Source organism: Sinohyriopsis cumingii, chromosome 17 (assembly GCF_028554795.1).
Source record: "Sinohyriopsis cumingii isolate HCF-2022 chromosome 17, ASM2855479v2, whole genome shotgun sequence".
Taxonomy (NCBI): Eukaryota; Metazoa; Mollusca; class Bivalvia; order Unionida; family Unionidae; genus Sinohyriopsis; species Sinohyriopsis cumingii.
Window position 1 is genome coordinate 26119475 of NC_142977.1, and position 21596 is coordinate 26141070.

At 35.2% G+C, this 21596-nt stretch overlaps 2 protein-coding genes across 2 annotated transcripts in view; one reads left to right on the plus strand and one right to left on the minus strand.

Moving 5' to 3' along the window:
- Positions 1-11298: 11298 nt before the first annotated feature.
- LOC149778284 (alpha-1,3-mannosyl-glycoprotein 4-beta-N-acetylglucosaminyltransferase C-like) lies at positions 11299-20289 on the minus strand. Its single transcript, XM_089939090.1, has 4 exons — positions 20154-20289; positions 17406-17485; positions 14026-14071; positions 11299-13337 (listed from the first exon to the last, which is right to left on the minus strand). Exons 1-4 carry the CDS (start codon positions 20245-20247, stop codon positions 12142-12144), a joined length of 1416 nt encoding a protein of 471 aa, XP_089795216.1. The 5' UTR covers positions 20248-20289; the 3' UTR covers positions 11299-12141.
- The window catches only part of LOC149778285 (alpha-1,3-mannosyl-glycoprotein 4-beta-N-acetylglucosaminyltransferase C-like), a 54655-nt gene continuing 52239 nt past the window's right edge, over positions 19181-21596 (plus strand). Inside the window, exon 1 of the mRNA XM_089939089.1 lies at positions 19181-19260. The gene's annotated coding sequence lies outside the window, so the exon portion shown is untranslated. The remainder of the gene's footprint in view (positions 19261-21596) is intronic.

Sequence of the window (21596 nt, forward strand, 5' to 3'; positions counted from 1 at the left end):
AGAGAAGTAAATACATGTTTATTTGATTGAGAGGTCGTTGTACGAACACGGAGCTGCAGTGGACACTTGTTTATTTATGAGTCCATTCAAGTTGTGTCCACCCCTTGTCTCGCTCATGTAAAAACAGTGTTCAGATTTTAACAACTTAATTTTGATTGGATGCGGTGGCTTGCATGTGGATTCAGGAGTTTGTAAGATTTGGACTTATAATGTAGCTTTTTAAAAAAATTCAGTCATATCGCTACGATTTCTGCATTGTAGCAATTTATAGTGATACCAGGCAATGGAACATCATGCCGCTGACATGTAGCATCATTTTACATCCAGTCACGTTATCCTGACACCAGGCAGACTAGTCCTAACACTAACCCCTTAATGCTGAGCGCCTAGCGAGGCAGCTGTTAGTACCGTTATTATAAGTCTTTGGTATTACTGGGTTCGAACCCACGACCTCCCACATCCAATGCGTACGCTCTAACGACTAGGCTATCAGATCGGCCTAATGGATTGAGGAAGATGCAAGCAAAAATATATTATACCAATATTAAATAAAAATGTTATTATAGCTATAAATCTGTGTATGATCTTTATCTGAAACAATGTTATCTTTGGACACTTTCTTAGTCTGGATCTAACAGAGAAGATGTGTTACCAATCGTGCTCTTTTATACAACTAAATTCTTTGTGTCATTTGCCTCTTAAGGTAGGAATGTCCCCATTTTTCACCAGTTTCTTGTAAAAACGTTTGCAACCATTTTTGTCTTCCACAAGGTAAATTAGTTTAGAGATGATTTTTGACTATTTGCTTTAATTCCAAATGTTTTCTGTTATTCATTGATGTATCTTAATGAGCATTGGTTATATGCTGTAAGTCGTTACTGTTTAGAATTCCGTGTTCAAACCAATTATTATAAGAAAACACATTTACCACCTGCTCTAATATTGTCATTATTATGCCATAATAGTTTCTACCTTCAAAACAGCAGGTAAATCAATTGAAAATCAGTTTCAAAACTGATTTATGCGCTAAATCATATATACAAAATGCATTATGTATCTTTATCTTTTATTTAGGTAGTTTGCCCGAAACAAGTGGAAATTAGTAATATTTTGGTCAAATGCCTCTAAAATGTGTTTCCATTTTGTTGATGTACCTCTAAGTCGTCTAATCCGTGTGATCTTTAACGCTTCAACGAATGCATATGCATATATCATTCCCAAATTGCAAGGTTTTTAAACTTTTCTTCCAGTTGTATCAAAAGAATTATTCCATATAAATTTATAAAATATATTGTTATGTTCCATTAGATATTTTTATAGCAATAGTGAGGATATAAGTAGATGGCGAAATGTTTTATAACTGTGAGTCTACAAAAAATTCTGAGGGCTTCATATGACCACTGGTTTAATGTTTTATTTTTATTAGTTTAATTTTATTTTGATAAATCATTTGTACAAATATGTTTAGCTTAGTTGAAATCTTTACACAAAATAATATAAACTCTCTTGTATCCGAATATATTCGATGACTCTGGCACTTCCAGTTTTATTTCCAAACCAGGTAACACTAGCTGTGTCAATGTTAACGCCAAGTACAGACAATCAAGGGAGACTTCAAGGACTTACTATTCCCGTCCAGAGTCAAAATGAATAGGTATCATCTGCATACTGAGAGATCAAATTTTCTCTATAAACTTTTTGTATTTAGTTAATATTTTAACTTCCTCTTACCATGTGTACCAGTATATCTGCACAAACGAGAAATAGATATGAAGATATGATGTCTCCTTGACGACATACTCTTAGTATGCTAAACGAAGAAGAGTGGTCGCTATTTGCTGCAATACGTGATTTGATCTTATTATAAAAAGTTGAAATCCAATGTATGAACCCTGAGTGTTGGTTTGCAGTACTAAACATTAAATCAAACAAGGCAATGATGTTTACCCCAATATATCTGCCTTTAATAAAACCAGTCTGATCCTCATTGGTAAGGGTAGGTAAGATGCTTTTCGCTCTGTTAAATGTACCAGCAGAGGCTATTTTATATGAAACGTTCATCAATGTTGTCGGTCTCCAATTCTTGAGATACTGCTTTGGTTTGTCGCCTTTCGGTATACAAGAATTTATACCTCTTTCTGTGTTAATGAACGTTTCCGTATAATGAAACCATAAGGTTAAAACGTTTATTGAAACTGATGGAGTGACAGTTCCCATATTAATACAAATGCTCAAAATAGTTCAGTTTCTTTTAAAAGTTCCTTTCGAGTTATTGTCTCTGACCCACATTCCCTTATTAACACAGGCATAGTTTTACTAATATAATTTATTTTCTCATGGGTGTAGATATACTTTGTAACCTTTCCTCCTTCTTCAAGCCAATTTGCTCTAGAACGGATCATCATCCCTTTCAGTTTTTCCTCTTGTACTCCATCAAATCTTCCTTTTCCCTGCTCAATTCTATCGAACTTTCTAAAGTTTCAAATCTTCCACTAATTCGTTAATTTCCTCTGATAACTTGTTTCTTTTTTTAACGTTTTCATTTTCCGTGCATGTGGAGTAAGAAACCATTTTAACCATTATCTCTGATAGTACAGTTCCAAAACGTAACTGATCATAGATCACATGTAATAATTGACTTCGTCATGCGAATTCTCCAGTGGGTTTTCCGCATATTGTTATATAACATCATGTGCAGTTTGTTTAACTAGTCGTACATAGCTTGCATCTTTCTATAAGGAATTATTAAACTTCAAAAAATCTATTCCCTTTCGAAATTTTAGGATTTCAAATTTAATATTCGCCACAGAATGATCTGTTCTGTACCCGGATTTGATCAAAGCTTCTTTAACATTCTCTGAAGATGTTAGGGTTTCAAAAAAGATGTAATCTAGCTTGTTTTAAAGGGTTTGTTTTTCTCCAAGTATACCTGTGAGTCTCCATGTCTAATTATAATATCAATCACATCAACTTCATGACATAGATCAAGGACATTTCCCCTTGCATTGGGACTACTGATATTCAAATAATTATCAGTGTATATCATTGGGTTCATTGAAAGAATAATGACACATGCTAAAAGTATATTCTCATTTTGTACATTGGTGGTATTTCTTTCTGTGTCTTTATCGAAGGATTGTGCATCTGTGGAACACATATTTTTTTAAAGTTATTTGTGATCCTGATTACAAATATCTACAATAAGCATGTTACATTGATTATCACTTTTGGTGCCGTGCCTTTTACTTTAAATTCAAGACAGCAACACTGCTAACATTTGACGTATTTAACTAAAGACATATTCATGTCCCCCAGATGGACATATAATGGTTTCCTAGTTCATTGGCATGAAAGAAAAATCAAGTAGAGAGTGATTATTGGTGTTAAAGTGTGTTGAAACATTAGAGGAAAACTGAGGATCTCTATAATTTTTTATATGAAAGCGATGATTATTCATTCTCTTAGAGACTTGTTGTAGTTAATCTTACTCAGCATGAGGCTTTAAACACAGCAGAATGTAAAATAGAGAGAGATGTAATTCCTTTCACAATACAATATAATCCTTCATTACCTAATATAGGTCGTATAATTAATAAATATTATAGTCTCCTAAATTTATCCAATAAAACTAGCGTCAAATCACTTTTCAAAATTAAACCAGTTCTCGCTTATAGAAGACCCAAGAATCTGCAAGATTTTTTAATCACAGCTAAACAGACAGAAAATAAAAAAAATACACTTTTCGTCGTCTAAATGTAACAGACACCGGTGTTCTCAATGTGCAAACATAAGAGAAAGTACTTCTTTCAGTAGTGCTAATAAAAAAGAGGTATTTCTCTACGCGATAACACTAACTGCATATCAACTGATGTGATTTATTTAATGACCTGTAAAAAATGTAGCATGCAATATGTTGGACAAACACTACAACAAGTTTCTAAGAGAATGAATAATCATCGCTTTCATATAAAAAATTATAGAGATCCTCAGTTTTCCTCTAATGTTTCAACACACTTTAACACCAATAATCACTCTCTACTTGATTTTTCTTTCATGCCAATAGATATTGTGCATGGTGACATGAATAGACTCATAAAAGAAACTTATTGGATTCATAAGTTAGATACTCTGTATCCTAATGGACTTAATGCTAATGCACTATATAAAATTGTATAATTTAAATTGATATATTGTATATCCTTTATAACAATATAATTATATGCATGACTGTTTGTCTCTAGTTTATTTTAATATTTTACTATTTCAAGTTTCATTAGAGACTCGTGTATCTTTTAGATCCTGTCATATATAATTGTTATGATGATGCATATCATTTATGACGTTACGTAATGACGTAATTGTTGTTTTAAAATAAAAGACGTCATCCGTTACTTTCAAAACATTTCGTGCCTGAAGAAGCATACATTAAATGCGAAACTAGCTGCACAGAATTTTCGGCGTTTGTGTTGTTTTTTTATCACTATCTATATATATATATATATATATATATATATATATATATATATATATATATATATATATATATATATATATATATATATATATATATATATTTCAAATCAGTAAAGAGTTCTGCACAATGTAGAGACCCACTTTCAAAGGAGAAGCTAAATGCATACCATCTTTCCAGTTTATATTTTGCAATGCCCTCTGCCTAAATTATGACAATTAAAGTAATTAAAGGGTCAATCTTGTTGGCATAGTATCAATGTCAGATAATTATAGCCAGTCATGGTACAACATAGTAGCATAAATTGAAGTTGTATTAAGTAAAGGAGCTAACCTTTTTCTGTATCGAAATATATTCCTGTGTATGATATTTAAAAATATAAAATCTTTTATCTGGTATCTTAATAAATTATATTCTTTACAGAGTATGTTTATACATACAGAATCATGCTGAAAAGGACACACTAATTAGATTTCCAGGCACAGCGTGTTATCCTATTTTTGAAAGTGGTAAAGCTTCTAACTGCAATTTTACTGAAGTATATTCATATAAATAATATGAATCATCGAAAAGAAGAACAAGTGTTTCAAAAAATACAATCCTTTTGCATGTCCAACGTTACTAATTCGTAAACATAATATAAAATACAATCCTTGCATGCCAAATATACCTACGTAGAATCCATGCATGCCAAATGTACCTACGTAGAATCCTTGCATGCCAAATATACCTACGTAGAATCCTTGCATGCCAAATATACCTACGTAGAATCCTTGCATGCCAAATATACCTACGTAGAATCCTTGCATGTCAAATATACCTACGTAGAATCCATGCATGCCACACAAGCATAAACAAGTTTGTTATAATGAACGATATACTTTTTAGGAGTTATCTGTTCCTGCTCAATTGATATTACCAAGGAAGACATATTTAGTTTATATATTACTCAATACTTATGTCGATGTTTATAAGTTCTTATTCAGAGAAAAACAACCTTCACAAAATCAAATAACTATTTAGGTTCTTATTAAAGTAAAGCTGCTAATATAAAATACGAGAACAGGCCGAATTAAATGCATAATGAATCATGCTGAAACACAAAAATAAAATTTCTAGAAACATCATAGCAAGAGGAAAAGAATAAAAGGAATTTTATGGAGTGTGAGAGGTAACTCAGTATAGTGCCTTCGTACAAGACTATCTTACATATGATATTGGGGGCAAAGGCTGGCCGAATGGCCTATAACGCTCTCCTTTACGGGTCACTGCCATTTCACATCTGTTCGAGTCGTTTCGAGTCTCGGGCTTGGCCAATGTGGGTATCTGAGAACGTTTGCATGTAGCTTCCGGTCGGTAGCTGGTTCTTACCGGGATTTTTCCAAGTTCTTTGTCTAACAGTTATATCGGCCGCCAAGTATAGACTATCGTGTGCTGACAAATGGCGTTAAAGCCACAACAAAGACATGTGATATTTGAAGCTGATACTTTAATACAGTAAAATCTTTACAGAGATTCAAAGTGTTAAAACTTTCAGCCTTTGTTGAGACAGATTGCTTCAGGTGTACGCATTGTCACTCACCTGACAGCAAACAACACTGGATGTTGCCATTGTAAGTACAACGAATGCCGCAGAATACACAGACAACAATATTAGCTTTCAATTGCATGAAAGAAATTAGGCTGACAAAAGATGACGAATGGACATGCATTCTAAAAGATTTCCCAGAAGAGTCAGGTGTGAAACAGAGGCATGAAAGGTTTAGAAGATGGTCATTTATATATTGATGGTTAAAGGTTTCAGAAGGTAATACTGGTTAGTAGATTAAGTTGTAATATTGTTGTTATTGTATTAACCGCGTTATGTCCAATTTATACAAAATGATTAGTCAATAATTTTGAACATGCAAATTAACACTAAAATTGCATTATTTTTACTGCACAAGCTTTTACTTGAAATTTAGAAGGGTTGATATGTGCTCTAACAAACCTAGTTAACCCTCTAATTTGATTTAGGCAAGTTTTTGGATATTGGAAAAGAGCATAACAGTTGATTTATGTATCATTGCCTTAGGAATCAATTGTACAATGCATATAAATATGCATTATTTGCTTAACGTTTCCGGAAGTTTGTGGACTGTGTCAATCAACTCAATCTCCTGCAAAGGATCACAACGAGGAGAGTGGCATAACATATGAAATGCTACTTGCTTGTACGTCAAAAACAGATTAGTAGATCAGAGTGACGATAGCATGTCACGTATTGAACTGTAGAATCTTTCCTGACAATGTCATTCGATGAAACATTTGACATTTCAACTGCATCGGAGTCTGAAGATGAATCAAACTGTAACTTCACAGTAACAGAGTTGGAATTTCAAGAAGAATAATGCGAAAGTAATAACAGTCGTTGCGAAAATTCTTCCCAAAATAACTTTAAGATATTTAATCATCAATGAAGCCTCCAAAATAAAAGGCAGCATGGGATGTGTGGAATGATATAATTGAACGACACAAGTGACATTACTTCATCACATTTCTAACTCACAGAAGAATGCTTTTAAAATAAAGTATGAGCGAAGACGAGCTTTTGATCGAGGCAAAACGGTAAGTCTTTTCAAAAGTAACTTGAATACAGAAAGCTAGTACATTCATGCTGGTCAATGAGCTAAAAGCATCAAAAGTGTTGTAACATAAATATGGACCTTTTTACAGGCAAGGGATGTTGAGGCTGAAACTTTGGAGTTTGCTGTGGTCAAAATCAAAATTGAATTACTGAGTCGCAAACTGTAGTTGAACTTTATTCAGAACAGTATTTTGAAAGATCCACTGGGACAAATTACTGCAATGACACTAATATGTATATGAAAAAACGTACCGATTCATCCCTGACGACTTTAAAACTGCCACAAGGAACATTTGTTAGTCATCTCAAGTTTATTGGCGATATTGACAGATGAATGATTATGCCCTCAACATGTGACTGAAACAAAGGACTGCACGTGCCTCATAAGCACCTACATGGCGGCAAAGGATGAAAGTCTTAATAGCAAACAAAGCCTGTCTTGGACATTGAAAGCTAAATATGTATACAGGGATGTTCTTGTTTAGCTGAAGAAACATGGTTGTCTCTGCAAAATATACACAGTAACTGTTTTGCCGTCGACTGGATATGAGCAGTGTTCTGTCCACCAAAGGGATCTCTGACGTAGCACAAATTGATTCGATTTGGTATAGTGTCTCTGAGCTCCATAACGATGATGTTATAAGTATCGTCAACACAGAAGACGAATTCTTTCACAGAGTTGACCAAGAGATTCTGATAAAGGATTTCAATATCATGTGTTATTGATGCTACATATAATAGGGAAGCTTTCAAATTGTTTTAACTTCACAAAGATTTCGACATTGTTGGAACATAATACGTGCGACAAGAGCATTTGTATCAATATAGGTTTAGGTCCTTGTTATGGGGTGATGACTCCAGATTCCATTGCTCTTCATACTGGAAGATGTTTATATTATTTCTGAAGCTTCGAGATAGACTTTTCAGAATTAATTAGGAAAAGTGGAGATGGACAAGAATATTTACCTGAATTTTGTGAACACAATGTACTGTCCAAAGGTTTATGATCCAACAAATCCGATTTTTCAGTAGGTACGGCAGCTGACAATTCAATCCAATACAGGAGAGACAAATAAAAAATTAAGACGCCCTCAAAGTTGGATGCCACCAAAAATCGCCATATCCAAGTTATGTTGTCTTATGAACTACAAAATAAAATATCAATAAATTGCAGCTCCGCCATCATATTTTGTTGCTAGACTTTATGGATGAAGACGTCTTGTAAAGAGTACCGCACGAAAGACCGGATGTGATCTTGTCCCACTCTTTCCGATGTGCAAGCAATGCTTCAGATCCTCTTGGATAGTCTGACTGAAAAATTGAAAAATGCAAAAAGTCGTCTCCAAAAAGAAGTGAAACGTTGCTAACACATTTCAGAAAAGACAGAGAAGGATTCAACTGTTGAAATCAACAACAAGGCATTTCCATAAAACCTATTTAAAACAGCAGACTAATAGAAAACATCGCCATGCTAAAATGGAACTCTTGTTTCTGGTCTCAATTAGCTTCTCCATATACGGACTCTGACTATATGAACCAAGACATATTAGTAATATTGTCTATTGATCTAGGATTATTATGCGATTAAATCGATCAATCACTGATATTTTGAAACAGTTATCAGTAGGACCACAATATCTTTATCATTACTCTCTCTCTCTCTCTCTCTCTCTCTCTCTCTCTCGTGAACTTTCCCTCAGTCTCTCACTATCTCATGTACTTGAAGTCCTGCTCTTTCTTTTCTCATATGCGGAGGTATCTTGCTACAGAGCTGGTAAAGAAAAATATTTAGATTAGCAGTCGTGAAATGTTTTTGCCAAGATGACGATATGATGATGACGGAGCCTAAAGCGGCATTTTAGTTTGATTCGAACAAATTAACTGTGCCATTGGATTGTAAGGCAAAAAACAGACTTGGGCATAGGTCTACAGTTAACCACAGTGCATGCCAACCATTCTTGGTCATAGGTCCTCATACAGTGCGTTACGACATATACGGAACAAGTATGCAAGATATTGCATATGAGTCTAAATCTGTATTTCCTCAACCACTAAAAGAAAACGCATGGAGAAATAAAGAGCATGGGAAAAACTAAGCAACCGTCTGTCAGATATTCGGATATTCATAATACCTTGATTATTAAAGCACTAAATAAACTTTTCAGAAACTGACCTAAGAATCTTTATATCAGTATACTATTTTCTAAAAATTCGTTGAAACATTCATGACTTGTTATGAAATATTACGGTTGGGTACATGAAGAAGCGCACCTACAACGATTTGTTACAACAATATTGTCTGTCTTCCTGTTCATCTCTCATCGTCTTCATTCAATATGCCTGACATATATCATTGTCCTCGAAGCAAGAGCTGTCGTAACAACACCGTAATTTTTTGTCATGTGAAGTCCACCGAATGTGCTACAGAGACTGTCCCGTAAGCTAATGCATCACTTGTTTTAAAAGCCCATCTAGGCAAAGGTGACTCTCACAAAATAGTATGAAAATCAAAGATATACGACGATATAATGCCTTGTTTGCTTTTGTCTGTAGCAAGGGCAGTCGAAGGATTATTTTCGGGGTGGGGGTGGGGGTGGCAAACATATCGTGGTCAGCTATTAAACTATACAGATAAAGGGTAAGCATTTTAGGGGTAAAATCCGGAGGGTGGGGTGGTTGGCAGTTATCCCCTCCCCCTACTTGCCCCTATGTGCGGGCGCCCATGATCTGTAGGAAGATCTAACTTTATACTCTGAGGTGAATAAAGACTATAAAAGTCTGGTAATACAAACCCGTTTGTTTGGACCCCTCTACCGATTTAATAATGAAAACCCTTAATGTGATAAAAAGTGCAAGGAACTTAGTCAATTCATTCATTGATTTATAGTTTATAATCTGACTTTGAGTAGAGTGTCCCTAACACCGTCATCTTCTGTGCGTTTCATGCTTAACGGAAGTTTTCAGTGTAATAGACGGACATGCTCGGATCCATTTCCAGTTTCTGGACAAGTCCATTTTCAGCCAAGGGGTGTATCACGACTACATATGTACATACATAAGTCGTCTGCTTCCGATATTTACAATGTCGAATCAAACAAAGGAAAATAATGACAACTACAAATTTGCTTTTCATGTGGATTAAACAAGCGGTTTAATTTCTATGTTCATATATACAGAGGGATATAATTCCAAACTCTCAAGGTTATGTAATTTACACAATTATTCAGCATTTGCCGAACAGGATGAACCACGTCATTATGTTGTCTGATGGAAATCAACTAGCCTATAGTGTATGCAATATGGCGCCGTGTTAATATGGAAAGTCCGTTAAGCATGAAATGGTGCAGGGGATGCCAGCATTAGTGCCATTCTGATCACAGTCAGGTTAGAAATTATAAATCAATGATTCAATAGACTTAATTCTGTGCACTTTTTGTCACATTAAACGTTCTCTTTAGGGGGGTACAAACAAACGGGGATGTAGAGTTAGACTATAGATCTTATTTATGTCACATATGTAGTTTTAATTTCTGACTGTCCCATCTTTCGCTACGTATCACTCAATTATTGTACATAATTGACGGTTCTCTCTCCAGGGTGTGTCATCTGGTCATTATATTTGTCCTATTGCACTGCGATTGCATTAGTAACAAAGGTCCTGCGGAAAAAATTATCTTTTCTGAACTACGCCGGCCCTCTGGTACATGACATTCAAATAATTAAAATAAATAAATAAAACAAACGAACAACACGATGTCAACGTTGATAAGACGACACTGTACATATCTGGTAAAACTGGCGTGGCTGATAGCTGAAAATTAAATAGTCTTGTTTGAAATTGAAATATAAACCTGACTTTTCAGTCATATTAATTCTTTTCTCATTATTTTCTTCCTTCTCTCTAGAGGTTTTCGTTATACTCCTGCATTAATGTCAACTTAAGAAGTCTGTGTCCGCTAGTAAATATGATAGAATGCATCTGTCATAGTCACGTGAGAGAGAGAGAGAGAAAAAACGTGTGTTATGGTGATAATGGTGTGTGCTATTGTGATGAATAGATAACAATGAATGGATTCCAGTTCTGGATGCAGCTTCTCGGGATTGGGAAGACGGGGTGTGGAATGAATGAATATCGAAATTAAAAATGAACAAAAATTATCCATATAATTATATTTAAAAATAACACATATTTTCTCCATTCTCTAACTAGACAAAAAATTTTAACATCTAAAACATACAATAACAAGGGAGATAAATCAGACCAATGTAGAAACAAATTCACACAGCAACTTTAAGTTCTTGATCTATTCAAAACTTATAACTCCTGAAGCGTATCACTTTAAAACTTGTAACTCCAGACCTGTATCACTTCAAATCTTGTATCTCCTGATGTGTATCACTTTAAAACGCGATTTACAGAAGATGCATTGAGAAAAATTGCCTAAATGCGGTTTTTTGGTTCGCAGGTAATATCTATGTCTTCCTTTTATTGTCTTCATTTCCTCTTGGTTTAATCTTGGTAGTTTTTGTGATTTCTATAAAGTTCCTTTGGGAATCTTAATCCTCCTACCTTAATATGAATAAAGCGCTTGCCTTGATTTATACACTGAGTTGCAATCTGTGAGAAGGACTTCAAAATAGATTATGACAACCCGAAGACCAACTCTATTTTCCGTAATAGGACGCTTTTGAACCAAAGAATGAAACATAATTATGAAATCGATATTACCAACATTTAAGGGGATGAATCTCACATAAACATCCGCTGCGGATCCAGAAAACATTTTGCTTTTAGTTTTTATGTTGGGGTGGTGTTGGTGGTGGGTGGGTGTAAGCAAGTAAACAAGGAGTCTGCGGGATGGAATTCCAAGTTTAGGCCCAGAGTACGATAGCCCCGAAATATCCTGCAATTTAACCGTTTCAATGCATAAATTTTATCCATGTAACTAAAAAAAACTTACAGGCAACGTTCATATTTTGGGGGTGCTCATATTTTGAAAGGAAAAAGGATGGAGCAGGCCCATATCCGCCCCTGAAAATCGTATCAAGAAGCAACATAGACGCCAATTTCGCGTATAAATATCCAATTAACTTGCGAGACAATGGAAAGCCTAAGACAATTTACATGGCCATTCGTCTTTCTGAGGACATCATCTACTTGAACCGGTCCTGCCACATACTCCTGTAGAGTTCGAAATACTTCACACTTAGATGGAGTTTCTTTGTTGGCTAATTCATTACTATAATCAAATCTCCATTTCTTAATGTAGTCACGTCTATACAGATTTGAGGAAACTTTGAGTGGATTGAACAAATTATTTTCATCTGCAATGAAACCTGATTGGATGACTAATTTAGTCACATTTTGAGGAACGGTGAAAATTATCAAAACAAAGTTCTTTGAACTTTTTGTATATCCCCAGAAAAAGTCACTGTTTAGTTTGTTATACGCCTTGTCAATGTAATACTCTTGATAAACACCGAGATTTGTCTCAATGGTCGCATTTGGATTATCTCCGTTTAATTGCTTCTGCTGGAGATAGAAGTATAAAGAATCGATCCTGTCTGATCTTGTTTGATTAACGAGTGTAGATTTCGCTCCAATATGTTTAAATACCGTCGGAATTCTTACATATTGCTTTGTTTGGACCGTTATTGATTTGAAATACATAAATAGATAGTCAATAGGTTGCTCCTCATAGAAAGAAGTCAACAGACTAACTATCTTTGGAAGATCCGAATTTCGGAAAACTTTTCCGATCGCTCCGACAAAGGAGAGTTCCAGAACAGACCATGAACTTCCACTTCCTTTTATAAACTCTGATATTTCTCGAACATACCCCGGTCTTGTTATCACATCATCTTCAATATGAACATAATATTCCGCCAAGTCTTGACAGTATTGCATTAAGAAAGCCGCATCTAGAGTTTGCTTGGCACGCCATTTTACTCTAACTGTTGAATCTCCGAAGTTTTGTTTGAGGTGTTCCAGAGATGGATATTTCTCAGTGCTCACATTGTGTATCAGTATGAATCCGTCTGAAAGTTCCTTCGGAAACATTTCTTGGATTTTTCCTTTCACTTTCTCCTGATACGAAATGTTTAAGTCACTAAGCTGGACGACAAGTTTGACAAGAGCTCTATCTTCAGGTGAAGCAGATGACACCAATGATGATAATGTTGTGAAAAGATAGGAACCACCTGCACGGTAGATCGTTGGAATTCCGATCACCAGAAAAACTGAAGATAAAGAAAGAAAACAATGCTCCTGCTTATTGCCAAAACTGAAATGCGGTGTGATCACTCATGAATAGTGAAAAATAAATTCAAGAAGTATAAACAAATGAATGCTTAAATAACGTTTCTTACGGTTTGTGATAAAATATTACATGTATTCAGCTCTTCTCGTTTTAAATTTTCGCTCTGTGTACAATAACGTTATTCAGACTGCCCAAGAACGATTAGCCACAAATCGCAAGGTCCAACACCTGAAAGTGGTCTTAGCCCAACCAAACCATACTGTTGATGTACGTCATTAATGCATACTAATAACTTTTGTGACTCCGTGCGAGTCCTTTGTAATCAATTGCCCTCAATTTCTGAATATATGATTATTAAGTGCACATTATACAACGTATGCAATGAGTTGCTAGCTGAGAAAATTTCACTTTCGGTATTAAAATGACCAAATTGAAAACTATTTAAAAGAGAACAAACTTTTCTAAACATAATGATGTTTATTTCACACAAATATCAGGAATATAAAGAGAACCACATCGTTTGCTTCCATAATGCATCAACTTAATTGCCTTCGAATTTATTTCACATGATATATGTTTCCTACTAAAACTTCGTGACGTTCCATATGACGTTACCGGCGTGGTGGTTCATATGCTTATGCACTCTTTACCTAATATAATTAACGTACCTTTTGCCTTCCTTATGACAACCCGAGAAATATTTGCGTTGTTTGCCTGAAAGAGATGCAAAATCAAAACTGTGATAATATAAATTGACAAGTTTCTCTCTCTCAGAAACATAAGCAATATGTCTAATGAGTGTTAGGCTCATTGTGAAATTTTAAATATTGTGATCTTTAATAAGTAAATAAATAAATAAATAAATAAATAAATCCGTAACTTTCTAGAAAATTTTATTCCTGTATTCTCACTAATGGCTACTTCTATAAAATTGCTAGACCAGTCAGACTAGGTTTCATTTAATGAAAGAAAATCACCAGACGAGTCTGACAAGAATACGGGCATACCATGTATTAAGGTAAAGACATGATGGATAGCGTACATGTGTAGCAGCTGAATATTTCTATTACTGTGCCTGGTTACTATTAGAAAATGAGCGAAACAACAATTGCTTAACATACCTACATAACATGAACTTCAATAATTGGAAGCAAATTGCAACCACGATCCTAGCTCAACGACTTATTGATTTTTAAATTATTTAGGAAAATCCAGTTCAGTGTTACAGGACTGCAGGCACCAATTCAACAAGAATATCATGGGCATACACGTCGGGGCCACGATCAAAGCATTGCTGTGAAACGCGCGATCTTGAGCCCGTTGTCCAAAAGCGTAAGCAAGGATGTCTGAACTTCATAATTGCCGTTCCATATATGAAGAAAATTCGTCAGTTGGTTCATAACATATAAGCTAATGAAAACAATACTTTAACCAAAACCTTACGACACATTGCCCATGACTGTGACATTGACCCCAAGGGCAAGTGGGGAGACATTACGTCGTAATCGCGAAAACACATGTCGTGATAGGGCAAAAACATGCCGTTGTGGCGAGAAAACACGTCTTAGAATGACTTGTCGTAGCTTCATACTGACTGACGCAAAGTCTGAGGAGAATCCATCGACCGGTTTAGGAAATGTTGGCAAGAGAAAAAGGTTTAACTAAATCCGTAACGCAAACTTTATAAGGCTGTGACATTGACCCCATATTAAAATTGCGCACGATCATGTCGTAGAGCGAATGGTGTACATTTTGTAATAATTATGCCAAGTAGGATTTTTATAGATTAGGAGGAGTAGATTGTATGCAAATAAATGTAACGTAATTATTAACAATCTGTTGTGGCCACGGAAAAGTGTCTCGTTTCTCGCGAACGTGGGCTCGAAAATGTATGTGGAGTTACTAATTCCGTTATATAGGCATATTTTAGCTAATACAAATTTCGATAACCTGGCGAAAAAAAACAACAACAAAAAAAAAACAAATACATGACAATAGTCTAGGATCTCAGAGCAATAAAATTGCAGCAAGGGTTGTAAAAAGATTAGGTGTAAACCCAGATTTTATTGATGTTCTTATCAGGTCAAACATTCAGGTTTAAAACTTGATGTTATTGGTGATACATTAGAACGTACCTGTCAGGTAAAGATTCCCGTTTTAAAGTTCGACAAAACGAATAATTTTGAGATATTTGTAACATGGTCGCATAGAAACGATTTGCTTCTTATACTTCTTAGACATAACGCCAGATTTTGCAGGTAGTTAGGAAAGATATGAATAATTAACGAACAGAGAATTAAATAAAAACGATTAAACACATCTTAAGGTTACATAATAGAGAAACAAACAGACTACTGTAATTTGTTTACAAGGGCAGAAATTTAAAAATTTACATAGAGCTGACCAGACACTAGATTAGGCGAATCGATTTACAATATTTTTTGAGGCGACTTAAAGCAAGTATTCTAATGAAACTTTAAGAACTAATAGGGTTAATATTTAGGGTAGACATCAAAAGAGCATTTGTGGCATGGTGAGTAGACCTAAATTTAACTAATGCTTTCTTAACAAAAGAACAATGATACAAATCGGTTGCTGAGCAGAAACTTGTTGAAGAAGATAAAAATTTTAACTGATGTTGATCTCATTTTAGCATGCACTCGATGCCAATAAACTACTCAGAGTGGACCCGGGAGGTCGAATGGTCTAGATCGCTCACACCTATCACTGCTATCTCACTTCTGTCTGCGTGGGTTCGAGTCTCGGGCTGGGCTAATGTGGTTGTGCGAGAACGTTTGCCATGGGTCGGTGGTTCTTCCCGGAGTTTTCCCGGGTTCTTCCTCCACCAGTTACACTGGTCAGCATGTATATCTTATCATGTGCATATAAATGACATTAAATCCACAATAACTTAAACTACACAGAGATATCACAGGACGAAGAAAATGTATGCTTCATGCATACCCCATTCGATAAGATTGGCGAAACACTTAGAATGCGAAACGGAATTATCATGTTCTGCTTTTTGTAATACGGTTTAATTAAACCAATCAATAAGAACTAATGGATGCCAACATTGTAAAAATAGAAACAGTTCCCTTTCTTTGCGAAAATACAATTTAGAGGAGATAAAACATCCTAACACAGAATGTTCATCATCTTACAAAAGCAACAGACGGATTTAGTAGCTATTCAGTTGCACTACAAAGCAATATATGCTGAACAAAAATATGGAAAAATGCATCAAAACATGGACATGGCTCTATACAGCATGTAACACAATGAGTTGGACAGCATGGACAGCAGTACAGACATAACAACAGTGTTGCTATAACTATTTAAGGCGGAATAAAATAGTTTGTAGGATCAGAATATATACACAGTAATCACTTTCCTCGTTGGTACTTTTAATTTTCTTTACCGTTACAAAATTACTATTTTGTAGAAAGGTCCATCCTTAATTATTGTCAAGTAAAAAGTCATGTGCACAGTAATAGTTGGCGTCTGTCCATTCCTATCTTGTTAATGTGTGTACTCGCTTATAAGACAAATCCAACCGTTTGCGACATAGACCCTGATATTTTGACCCTGATCTGATAATTGTAAATCTATCATGTTGTCACAGAGAGTCTCCGTAATAGGATTGGGGTTCAATTCTTGACGCCCCTTCTGTGTAATTTACGTTGCTTATGTTTGATAAGACGTTGTTGCCTCTCTAACATTTGAAAATAATAACATGAAAGCAATGTACGATGTCCTACATTTTCGACCTTAATGTTGTATTTGTTAAAATAAATTTTGTTATTCATTGTTGTGCCGGTACTATCATTTTACTTATTACATGTATACTTACATGTACAAGTAAATATTCCAAGTAAACATTTTCGAAATTATAAATAGATCTACAAGTTGTTGAGAAAGAGATTTTTATGCATCTTTTAATGTTGTTGCCAATGTTGTCCTTATAATTGTCGTTGCTATTGTTATTATTATTATTACTATTATTATTATTCCCGTGCTTAATAACTAAATTTTATGTATGGAATACCATCGTCTTTGAGACGTCCTTAATGGCTTGTTCTTGTGTAGATGAGACCTCCGTATGCCGTAACTTGAAAGTCTTGCTTGCTGAAAAGAAATATCTGATTATTATTGACTCCTATAAGGAACATGAAACACTTTTAAGACATGCATGATATTCTCAGTGACCTTAAACGCGTACGAACTATGATCCCAAGGTCAAAAGGTTGATAGGTGTGACAATTTTTATGAACAAGTTTAAGAGATATAACGAAATGAAGACAACTTGTACAAAAACTTTAACGCACGTTTTCCATGACTGTGACCTTAACCCTAAGGTTAAAAGGGCAAATCCATGTGTCACTGAATAAACAATGTTTGCTTCATAATATTTTCTACCAAGTATCAAGAGAATTCTTCATTGGGATTAAGTAATATAAATAAATCAAAAACGTTAACATAGGCTTTAACGCAAATTATCTATGAATCTGACATTGACTCCAAGGTCAGCTGACGTCACATAGGCAAGCAATTTTTTTATTAGTTTCATAATGATTAATTGTAAGTATAACGAGAATCTATCGAATGTTTAATGAAATATAAAGAAATCAACAATTTGTTTTGAACCAAAACCCCAAAGCCCCATTTCAGTCGTGACGTGCAAAACATCATATATCTCAAATCTCCTGAATAAATGATTGATCTTGAAATATATCGGTTGCCATTAAAACTTGATAATACGGACGATCCATTACATTACAAACTATTTAATTCATTAAATTACAAACCTTGTAATTCCTCCCTTGAACTGAGAAAAGAGCCCATTTTTCACGTGTGTACGAATGAATGCGATGTTGATCAGCGAATTACGTGGGTAACCGATTTCAATCGAACGTTGCAACACAAGATTTGATAATGTCACCGTTATAAACAGAGTAAGCAAAACACCATGCTATGTAGGATACGGTAGTGATCCTTGTGTGATACTATTAAAGAATAATTTGTCTCAACTATAAATAAATTATATAAGAAATGGAGGACAAAGGTCAAGCTTATTGTTCATAATATGTGTACAAACTTATTTAATTTCAATCTTCTCAGACCGGATTACAAAGTCAGGCCTACCTTTCTTTTCTCTCGAATTTGTTTTCCACATGCGAATGTTGTTTTGATTATATCATTATTCAGTATCAGAATTTGTGGAATGCACGACGTCACTACCTTCTAAGAGCTCCCGAGAAAGAACGGAGTTACGTGCGACTTCGGCGAGTGAATTAAGAGGTGGCACCTCCTTTGTCTACACTGAATATGTGAACGTCGTTTAAACCTATCAATGGATTCTTTCACAGAACGGTTTATGTCATATAGTTTCTTAGCAAATATTTTCCTTCCTTCTAAACGTTAGTTAGAAAGGAAAAATGGCGATATATTTTTGTTATAGAAAAAGGCGGCATTGGGGGTTTAAAGCATAATATATTTGACTGAACTAACTCAGTGAATATAACGAATCATGTTATGTAGGCTGAGAATCGATCACTGGACTTAGCAACATATGCACACAACAAACTTGAACGAAAGCCTTGAAAAGCCGACACCGCGGCTGAAGAAATGAGTACTATGTCTCGCTTCTCAATGATAACAATTACGCATTTGAACTTACATCGCTCTGAAAATGGTCGTAACTGCGTAATTATGGTCGCATTGTTTTGTTTTGGTTTTAGTTATGATGACTGATGTATGCTAAAAGTCAAGGCTACACTGATACATTTGTCATTCAGTTTACATGTTTCGACTGCGATGGTGATGGCTTGGTGGTTAATACAATGGACTCGTGGACTAGAGGAAGGCAGGTTTAATTTCCGCCAATGAATCAGCCCGAAAAGGTAAACCTTGATGTGTCGTAATGCAAGTCCCTTTAGGACTGATGTACTAGATCAACTCTAAAAGTGAATCTAAAGAAACATATTAACATTAAAAATCCACTAAGTATAAATCTCCATGCAATAATGGTGAAACCTATATCTCTTGGTATAAACTATGTTGATCCACACATTTTTAAGCAGTTTATCTTCGATTTCAACCATTTCGCTATGATTGATTGAATTTTGATTTGGCATAGCATCAAGATTTATTTTTAAAAACATTGTCTCCATCTATCTGTGATTGAAAAGTTATTTTTCACATGAACATTTTTATGTATCTGGGATTGAAATGCGATTTATTTGTATGACCATTTTGTCTATCTGCGATTGAATTGTGACTTATTTAATAACCGTTTGTTCTATCAGCCACTGAAATGCAATTTATATAATGATCATTTTAATTATCTGCGATTTAAATGAGATTAATCGAATGACAATTTTATCTTAATATCTGTTGAGTGAAATGCGATTTGTTTATTGACCATTTTAAGTATCTCCGATTGAAATGAAATTTAATTAATTAACATTTTATTTAAATATATGGGATTGGAATCCTAACGACATGCATACGATTTAGGACATCCAGTCGTCTGATGCCCCCCTCCTTAAAATGTCAGTCTGTCACGTTACATATAATTTATTTAGACATTTTGTTTTTCTTTCTGAAGGCTTCGGGAAAATTATGACCTTTCTTTGAGTCTCATAAACTTCAAAAATTATGTGGTATTAACTTCTATTCCGTAAGGCCCCGTAGCCTAAATTTACATATTGTCTTTCGCGGAGGAACATACGTTTAACAAGGACTTCAGTTTCAGAGAAAGAGAGAGAGAGAGAGAGAGAGAGAGAGAGCATACCCATCAATGAACATGTATACAGCAGACCAATATTCAGCACGGCCAAGCAGATGACCGCCGTCCAGGCCAATGACAACGACGTAATCCTTCTCATAACCGATTCGTTGGTACTTAAACCAGATGTTCACCATTCAGACGTCTGGAAATTTTGATAAAACACAATAATGTCAGACAAATGAACATACCGGTAATTAAATCGTACTTAACAATTTTATATGTTTATTGTTATTTACCTTAGAAAAACCAAGTAATGAAATAGTTCCATTATTTTTCTTCTTCTATATCTTTGGGACCGACCATTTATTTGCTTTTCAGAGAAGATGATTGGAATATTTTGAGAAAAACAATTTCTGCCCTCACATAGCGGAAGAAAAACATTCTTGCTATGCCTTGTGGGGGAAAAGAAGTGTGTGTGTGTGTGTGTGTGTGTGTGTGTGTGTGTGTGTGTGTGTGTGTGTGTGTGTGTGATTTAGATTTCTAAGGAAACTTTAACACTCTTTCAGTCATATCGTTACGATGTATGCATTGTGACAGTTTATAGTCATGTCTAGCACTGGGGCATCATGCCTCAGACATGTAGCATTATACTGACACCAGGCCGACCAGTCCTAACACTGACCTCTTAATGCTGGGCGCCTAGCGAGGCAGTTGTTAGTACCATTTTTATAAGTCTTTGGTATGACTTGGACGGGGTTCAAATCAGCGACCTCCCGCACTCGAGGCGAACGCTATAGTGCCCCGGAGCGGTCAAAAAATCATATTATATGAAAACCTTATTCTCTTGCGCCAAAGGAAATAAATATCGGGCAGGAACCCCCCGCCCGAAATTGAAATGGTAAGTCCTAATACACGTGTTATCTCGGAGTCAGTATATAGATCTCACTGGAAGATGGATGATAGGGATTGCATTAAAACTGTTAATAATATCTCTTTCATTTGATATTAGTTTGGTCCTTGTTCTAGTTCCTGCATGCAATGTAAGTAATACTGTGAATAAAATTCCATATTTATCTCTCTTGCATCCATATGAAAATCAATTAAAAATTCAATATTTATATCTCTTGAATTCATAAGATCAATCAATTAATCTAGAAATATCGTGTGTGTGTGTCTGTGTGTGTGTGTGTGTGTGTGTGTGTGTGTGTGTGTAAACACGTGGGCGTGGGGTCTGTCGGATGAACCCTTAGGGCCAGGAAGCTCCTGAATTGTGTGAGTCTCCGGGGCATGTTTTAAACTATCTGTTAAGAAAATTTACTCTAAGAAACGTTATTGTTGGTTCACGCTAATTTTGTAAGGGTCATTGTAACGGCTTGTGCGCAAAGGGACTTAGAATATGATCGATTCTCTTGGAGCTTGGTCCTAGCAGGAAGGGGAGTAGGGTTGGAGAATGAAGTTGAACAAGGAGAAAAACACATAGATACATTCAGCTTCGCAGCTAGTTTT